The sequence below is a fragment of the Homarus americanus genome, unplaced genomic scaffold (genome assembly GCF_018991925.1).
Source record: "Homarus americanus isolate GMGI-L3 unplaced genomic scaffold, GMGI_Hamer_2.0 scaffold22250, whole genome shotgun sequence".
NCBI classification, from domain to species: domain Eukaryota; kingdom Metazoa; phylum Arthropoda; class Malacostraca; order Decapoda; family Nephropidae; genus Homarus; species Homarus americanus.
This window is the reverse complement of record NW_024741189.1, coordinates 10326737-10336110: the sequence shown is the minus strand read 5'-3', so window position 1 is coordinate 10336110 and position 9374 is coordinate 10326737. Positions and strand designations below refer to the sequence as shown.

General features: G+C 40.6%; 1 protein-coding gene across 1 annotated transcript; it reads left to right on the top strand.

Moving 5' to 3' along the window:
• The first annotated feature begins 492 nt into the window (after positions 1-492).
• On the top strand, positions 493-1122 carry LOC121875761 (proline-rich receptor-like protein kinase PERK2). The gene has a single exon (XM_042380446.1). The coding sequence runs from the start codon at positions 493-495 to the stop codon at positions 1120-1122; it is 630 nt and encodes a 209-aa protein (XP_042236380.1).
• The last annotated feature ends 8252 nt before the right edge of the window (positions 1123-9374 follow it).

Here is a 9374-nt window from a genome sequence, read left to right as displayed (position 1 = left end):
CACCATTATCACCCTCCATGGTAACGCCCACTCCACCATTATCACCTCCATGGTAACGCCCACACCATTATCACCCTCCATGGTAACGCCACTACACCATTATCACCCTCCATGGTAACGCCCACTACACCATATCACCTCCATGGTAACGCCCACTACACCATATATCACCTCCATGGTAACGCCCACTACACCAATATCACCCTCCATGGTAACGCCCACTACACCAATATCACCTCCATGGTAACGCCCACTCCACCATTATCACCTCCATGGTAACGCCCACTACACCAATATCACCCTCCATGGTAACGCCCACTACACCAATATCACCTCCATGGTAACGCCCACTACACCAATATCACCCTCCATGGTAACGCCCACTACACCAATATCACCCCCATGGTAACGCCCACTACACCAATATCACCCTCCATGGTAACGCCCACTCCACCACCTCCATGGTAACGCCCACTCCACCATTATCACTCCATGGTAACGCCTACTACACCATTATCACCCTCCATGGTAACGCCCACTACACCATTATCACCCTCCATGGTAACGCCCATTATCACCTCCATGGTAACGCCCTACACCAATATCACCCTCCATGGTAACGCCCACTACACCAACACCATGGTAACGCCACCACCCTCCATGGTAACGCCCACTCCACCATTATCACCCTCCATGGTAACGCCCACTCCACCATTATCACCCTCCATGGTAACGCCCACTACACCATTATCACCCTCCATGGTAACGCCCACTCCACCATTATCACCCTCCATGGTAACGCCCACTCCACCATTATCACCCTCCATGGTAACGCCCACTCCACCATTATCACCCTCCATGGTAACGCCCACTACACCAATATCACCCTCCATGGTAACGCCCACTACACCAATATCACCCTTCAGGAAGACTCCCACGATTTATGGTGCACAAATATCACCCATAAAATACCAAGGAGATGGTTGGACATTAATGATAGTTCCTCTAATGTGTAGTGTGCTGAGCCGCTCGTCTCTGGCAGGAAAATTTACATCGTCTGTTCTCGCTATTCTTCAAATTGTGTTTTGTGTTTTCCCGCTAATTAATTGTCTCTGTAAATAAACGTTAAAAAAAAAACATTCATGATTTATAGTTATAGTACAAACAGTTACATGAGCAAACGTAAATATTCTCGTAAAAGTTTATGCCAAGTACGAATGCAAGACTCCATCTTTGAACGCATTATCTCTAAGACGTGTGGTATAAAAAGTGTTCGGTCAAGAGGTTCTTAATTTTATAGAGGCGGAAGGTTGACGCCATTCCTGTAAGCCGGAAGTTGTAATTGTGTATATAAGAAGGAGAGAGAGAGAGAGAGCGAGAGAGAGAGAGAGAGAGAGTGGAGAAAGAGTGGAGAGAGAGAGAGAGAGAGAGAGAGAGAGAGAGAAGCGAAGTAGAGCAAGAGTTGGAAGATTTGGATAGCGTCCATCAGGTTCCTCATCCTCTGCCGGTCACTGGGGAGAATAAATGCCAAAACAAACCCCCCAATAAACCACAGTAAACCAGTGTGTGTGTGTAGAGCAATGTGGGTCTCACCGCCGGGCTCATAAATTAGATATATCGAGGAAACTGCAGCCCAAGAGTTACCTGTTCTGTGTGGCCCGTGCAGTTAACCAACCACCCACGACCCACCCACGCTACTGTCACCACCCCACCAACCACTACCACCGTCAACCCCATTACCATCGACCCCCTCCCCTACCACTGCCACACCCCATCCAACGCCCCCTCCTCTACCACCGCCATCTCCACCAACACCCCCCTCCACTGAAGTCCCATCCACCTCCTCCACCTCCAACCCTCCATAGAAGTTGCCATCGCCCATCTCAACACCCCCACAAACACCACTCAATCTACCACTACAACCCCCCCCCACACACACACACACATTCCCATAACATTACCACCATCACCATTGTTTTTCTACCAACCATAACTGCCTTCATTATCAACCATTCCACCACCATCATAACTAACCACCGTCCATAACACTACCACCAAAACAACCACCACCCTACAACAATCCTTAACCACCATCACCGCCACCACACCAAGACACAGACACATAATTTAACAGTGTGTTGACGTCCAATAAGTCCTGGACGTGACAACACACACACACACACACACACACACACACACCTGCCTACGACCACTTCCTGTGACAATGAGATCAAGGTTGATCTTTAGTGACACCTGCGTAACCATGAGAGAGAGAGAGAGAGAGAGAGTAGTGAAGGCAGGAGGGAACAAACACAAATCAAAACAGGAATGAAAGAAGAATTTAAAAAAAACAGAAAGGAAAGACAAACAAGCGAAAGCAGAAGGAAAGGAAGCACAAATGAGAGCAGGAAGCACAGAGAAACACTTAGGCGTAGGTGAGAGTGCTTGAAGACCTTTTTTCCCTCGCTGTGTTGATGTGAGGTCTTGATGAATCACTAATGTCATCCCCCTGCCACCACTGACACTCCCCTCCCCCCTCAGTTGTTTGTCTTGAGTCACACACACACACACACACACACACACACACACACACACACACCTTCCATTTTGAGAGAGTGATTCGTTTTGACGTGTATGAGTCACTAGGTGTATACTCTTGTCTAATACAACCAATGGTAAATGTATCTATAGCTGTGTGTGTGCTGTCGTTCCTGTCATCAGCTGCAGAGGCGCTTAAAAGGGTAATACCACAACTATTCTATGGTGTACAGGGCCATAGGAGGAAGGTGTGTTAAAGACGTACCAGAATTGGCTTTGTGTAATTGGTATTGATTATAGGTTAGGTTTGATTAGGTTTGGTTAGGTTAGGTTAGGTTAGGTTAGATTTGGTTTGGTTAGGTTAGGTTGGAGAGAGAGAAAGAGAGAGAGAGAGAGAGAGAGGAGGGGGCAGACAAACAGACAAAAATAGAGACAAACAAACAGATAAACATATAGAGATACAGACTGAAAAAGATAGACAGAGACAGACAGACAGACAGACCTAACCTAACCTAACCTGACCTGACCTAACCTTCTTATACTGGTAAACGACGTCTCAAAAACAGAGTAAATTTTACTACATATATGAATGCCTTTTCAGTAAGTTAAAAGAAAACAAGTTATCCCTATTTAGCTTGACAAATATAAACTAATAACTGAATAAAATAAATACTTTTTTTTTTTTAGTCCAAAGGCATAAGTGAAAAAATAATAGAAAGGTGTGTATAGTAATTACCAGAGGCACCACAAGTACTGACGACCAGCCAATGTGTATCTGATGAGTGTATACCTGAGGCCTGGTGATGTGAGGGGGAAGACGATCATACACACGTACAATAAATCTACACACACACACACACACACACACACACACACACACACACACACACACACACACACATCTTGGCGTGTAAAGAACAAAACAAGACAAAACGGGGAAGCGAAGACAATCACTTTTGAATACCGTAAACACCTGAGCACCTGCCAGGTCAAGTGAAGAAAAAAACAATTGGAAAGTGTCCAGGGTGAGAGGAGGAGTGTGTTCAAGTGAGAAACTCCTCGTAGCGGTGGTGATGGTGGAGTAGGTAGTGGTGGTGATGGTGGAGATGGTGTAGGTGGAGTAGGTGGTGGAGGAGGGACAAGGGCCACTCAGTACCCCCCTCATCACTGGTGTCATCTCAGCTACTGATCTTGGCCGCCATCACGACAGGTAGGGTGATGTGTTGTGATGCCAAATACAGTATCACTTTACACCTACGTACAGTAAACCTGTCTCTTCCCTCTCTGTTTATAAGAACTGGGGGAGCAACACTGTATAATTATCCTCAAGAGACCATTAATATAAACAAGTAAATAATAAACAAACTAATAACTCAAACACTATAATTAAAAACAACTTGAAGACTCTTGTTCATGGAGGAAAACACAAAAAGATAAAAAAAAAAATCGTCCAACTTTTACACTGATGTTATGATGTCGAAGATCACACCTGCCACGGAGAGAGGAACTTGTGATACCTCCAGACGATTAAACCTCATCAGAATTCTTATCAGGCAGTAAAAGGTGTGTGTAGGTATTTATCTTCTTTTTTTTTTTAATACTGTTCTCTTATCGTCTCCCTTCTCTCTGTCACGGATGGCCTAATGGTCTCAGTCGGTACCAATAAGCGTAGTTTCAGTAGCAGTAATGTGTATCAGGCATTTAGTTCCCGGTTGATACAGTGATTTATTCCCAGAGATGATATGGCAGGGCTGGAGACACAACAACAACAACAATAAAATCACCCATAAGACAAGCGAACGTTCGTCTGGCGAGGTAACACTAAGCATGTCATTCCGAGGTTGAAGAGACGGGCCAGATGTTGTTGATTTCTCGTGTTGGCGTTACATTAGTTCTGGTGTGTCTGCCAGTGTCGGCACTACACCAACACTGCCGATGCGAATTAAGTCTTAAAAAAAAATAGCTTACAAATACAGTGATGTTTTTACTTGTTTTTACTGACATTCATATAATTAGTAATAGAAGTAATAACTACACTATATAACTGTTGTATCAATAATGGTATGACTAGAGGACTGGAGAAAGTATCAACCATACATAATTAAGATTTTTTACCCGTGTTGGTATAAGTAGCGAAAACTTACTAATTTACTTTTTTTTTTACTTATTTTTGGCATTGTATTTAAATGTTAATAATATGTTAAATTTATCGAGCGCAAAATGAGTCAAACACATTATATAAAACGAGTTGAATTACCTATTTCACCCAGGTAGAGGGACAAAGGTGACTACGTGACCCATCCCTTGACCTCTGCGTGCATAAGGAACACACACAGAGCAAATAAGACGGGACATTAACAAACACCATCCTATTTATCGATATATAACCAAACATAGAAGCAGTGGAACTATTCGCATAAGAAGGTTCATAATGTAACCAAGATACTCGCCTATAGAGAGATAATTTAGCGGTGTAAATAACAGAGATGGAGTTAATTAGGGTTTTTTTTAGATGATGATTGATTATAGTTGAAGGGAAAGACGAGAAAAGTTAAATAGTTTGAAACTTTAGCAGATTACGTGAGAGATGATGCTCTTCACCTATGGCGTATGGAGAACGAGTAAGGGTGACGGCGGTGCAAGGTCTGAGCTGACAACCCGTAACGTAATAACTCGACTGGTAATCCACAGGCCAGGGAGGCTTTATATAGAACGACTCGTGCTGCTTGTCAGAACGTTATGAATGCGAGACAAAACGACACATGCCCTCTGTGTTTTTCTTTTGTCAAGCGTATAAGTTGTGTTTGTTTATTTATTAGCCGTTTCGTAAAAAGTGTGACCCGGGAAATTTAGTGTTAATTATGCGTAAAAATTTGTAATAGAACTTTAGTGTCTGGTAAAGAAACATCTTGTACATTTTTTTATAAAGTTTTAAACATTAATTCACTATTATAGGTTATAGCTGAGGGTATTTCACTGAGATAAATGAAAAAAAGGTTCGATAATATTCAACCTTTATAGAGATGCTCCCTTTGCAATAATCATTCTTCAGTTGTCTCTTTCATGTCTCTGTAATTCGCTCAACTTGTCACTTAGCGACTTGAGGAGAAAATTATGGTGTTTGAGAGATTAATTAAGTGATATGCTTTTTAGTTTATGGTGTATTTGCTTCACAGATGCTGTAAAACTATATATATATTTGTCACTGAATATCTCTACAGTCCGTCTCCAACTTGTTCTAAAAGTACCCACATTTCACCACTCTGATGATGGCAACTGTTATTATCCGTCGTTTATCTGTTGAAATTTCTAGAAACAAAGATGTATTGATTGATAAGTGCTCACTCAAGACACGGAGATGCCGTCCACCCCGCCACCCGCCACCTGCGTCTCGTGTTGTTTACCAAGAGGTGAAGGGAAGTAGCACTAACAACCTCTAGTTTAATCCTTAATGCTGTGTTTGGGTTACATGTGTCATTCTCTAACTCAAAGCTAAGAAACATATTGAGAAATAATCAGATACATTTGTAAATCATTTGTAGATTGTGTAAACATTAACGATTTACAAATGTATCGTGTTATTTCTCAATTAATTTCTTAAGTTAGACTCTCCAAAACAAGTGGCTGGTTGTTGTCATGGAGCATATGTATAAAAGGGTTGTTCAGTCATTAATAAGGCTGGCTTCATCACTTGAGAATCATTATTATTACAAGAATAAGCTTCAATAGACAAATTAGTTATCTTAGCAAACATCAGTGAAGAGGTTAACGTTTCAATCAATTAGTCTCAGTAGAACGTTCGTACGAGGAGATTTGTAACTCATGGACGACTATAACATTTTCCCGGTGGCTCCATAAAACTACACCATAAACTCACCATAGGTTGAAACAAACATACGGAGATCAAGCTATGCCACATGCAGGAGATTTTGAGTGATGCAGATAAAAGATTCCGAAGGTCGCCAGAGTCTTCAAGATAAGTTGAGAGATGTACTACAATTGCTCTCAAATACGCCTGAATTGACGGCCCAAACTGACTTGAATATTTAGTGAAGACCCTTTACAATTATTTAAACAATACCTCGACATAGTTTTTAAAGGCGATATATCAACAATTCTATTATTATTTTTATTGTGTTTACTATTGTTTAACGGCATAAAACAATATATCTTCCACGTCACCACACCACCTCCAACCTCCCACGTCACCACACCACCTCCAACCTCCCACTTCATCACACCACCTCCCACGTCACCACACCACCCCCACGTCACCACACCACCTCCAACCTCCCACGTCATCACACCACGTCACCACACCACCCCCCCACGTCACCACACCACCTCCCACGTTCATCATCATTACCCGGGCACCGTTTCTCTTCATGGGTGGAACACGGAAGCCAGACTATTCATGGAGACAGAAAGAATGTTTAGTATGGGTCTTGTTTGTTGACCTAACACGAGTATAGCTGACTACGTTCTGGCCACGCTCAAGGGTACATCCTCAGCTAATTTTGCTCCTAAAGAACTAAGTAGGTGTACACTTCCGACACGATTTCACACTTCCGTTTACATTGAAAGTTGGTCAGGTATCATTCAAGAATTTTTTTTAGAACTATTGGCGTTTTCTGTAACCAGGTAATAATTCGATCTCAATAACTTGTATTTTCTTGTTATTTTATTTATTCAAACTTTTAATATTCTGTTTTCTCCCTCCATCTCTTATTTTCTTTCTTTTATTTAATTACTGAGATAGTTTTTATCATCTTCACGTCTAGTTACTTCTCTAGGCCATCAGGGACATTTAGCTCTTCATGTTGTTGCCGGTCCTCTAGCCAGCCATAAGGGGTATAAAGAGACGTAGATGGGTCTCCTTCATGATCGTCTGTGAGGTGTGTGTGTGTGTGTGTGTGTGTGTGTGTGTGTGTGTGTGTGTGTGTATCTTTATGTCTGTGTGAGTCTACAACCATTCGTCATTAAAATCAGTCCACCACATACTGATTTACGGAATTTTCACCATACTTGATTATAAATGGTGTTTAGGGTTGATAGATGGGCAGGTGCCAACAAGATGGTTCACATCCGGTAATTTGGGGCGGATTTATAACGCTTCCATTATCTAGTAAACCACAGCTGGCTCTTCATTTTTATAGACTAAAGACAAGTGAGGAAAGTTTTGTAACATTCTACCCAAAGGTAATATGTATTTTAGAATATGTGTGTTTGTATGAGTATATAAAACAACCATACAAATCTCTATATAGTAGTGAGTCATAGAGAAGATATCTTTGTGGTGTATAAATACTCAGAGAAACAGTTCCGTATATATACTATAATATACGAGAGCTGTATGAAGACAAAGAAGGCATATTAGCTTTGAGTAAACAGCTCCTCCTGACTCATCTCCAACCCCACACCAGTAAACGCCAGGAAATAAATCAGTCAGAACAATAAATGTTTGTCTTATCGTTTTAGATCGACGAGGCTACACAGAGCATTACAAAAATAGGCGCATATCTTTACATATCTTGATACACTTTACGTTTTATCAGATATATTATGAAACTAAAACAATTTCGGAGAGAAATAATCTCCTCCCATTAACCCCTTCATTATAGGGACGCCACTTTTAGTATTTTATTTGGTTAACGCCAGATGATTTTATTCATCTTGAAGGGAACCCAATACACAAGGCGTTAGTAAACTATCTCCACTGAAGAAATGAAATCACGCGAACATCCTTAGTCTATGAGGAACAACTCTGCCAAATTCCAGACAAATTCTCTAGAAAATAAGGGAGAAGTTGGGTACATAAACTCATAAAATAGTGTAGCTCTTTCTTGCCCCACTTACTCTCTTTGTACGGGTTATAATTGATTTAGACAGCGTGTTGACGGACTGTGAGTGATTAAAATTTTTAATCATACTTGTCTGGAAATCTAAATAAATATTACTATTGTTTGAATTATTTTTGTTTGGAACATTAATTATAGTAAACTTTTTTTTTATTAGACAGATATTTGAGCTTGTAGATGAAAACTATAAGAGAATATTTCCTTATCGAAGTCTTCCACCAATACACTTTTATACCAGCGAACTCTTGCTTGCGTCTCCTCGGTGAACTAATATACAGTATATCCCCTGAGATTCCTTCATACGAGCGTTTTTTGTATTTCCTACCATCATCTACAGTAAAACAGCCATGGTCATCATTTTCTAACATTCGTAGCTCAAAAAAAAATTTATAATAAAAAATAGCCTTGTCAACATTCACCTTGTATGTTTGTTCTTATTCTTTGTGTTATTTTCTCCTTGAATTCGTTTACTTTTTGCCTTCACTTTCTTTGTTTTCATGACTTTTAATTTTGCTCTGCTCCTTTATCTCACAAACTCTAAATTTACATTAAGCTTTTGACTTCATTTCCATTTGATTCTTACATCATTTAACTTCACTACCATTTGATTCTTACATCCTTTGACTTCATTACCATGTGAACCTTACATCCCTTGACTTTACCATTTGATCCTTACATCCTTTGACTTCACTCTCTTCATCATTGCACCTTTTTAAACGACTTTACAAACTTCAAATTCTTATACGAGTAGCCACCCCACGCCACCAATAATTTCCTGGGTTCTTTACTCAAATTCCCATTTTCTTCTTAAAATCTCCTAAAACTACAATAATAACTTATGGGTAAAAAATTAATAAATTGTAAACATGAGTTAATGTATTTATGAGATTAAATTCATAAACACAATCCAACATACGAGTACATATTATTAACCAGGAACAACATCCACGACATATCAACTGGGGAAATACTTACGAG

Excerpts from the sequence above, each read along its gene's own strand:
- LOC121875761 (XM_042380446.1), top strand. The coding sequence starts at position 493 with ATGGTAACGCCTACTACACCATTATCACCCTCCATGGTAACGCCCACT.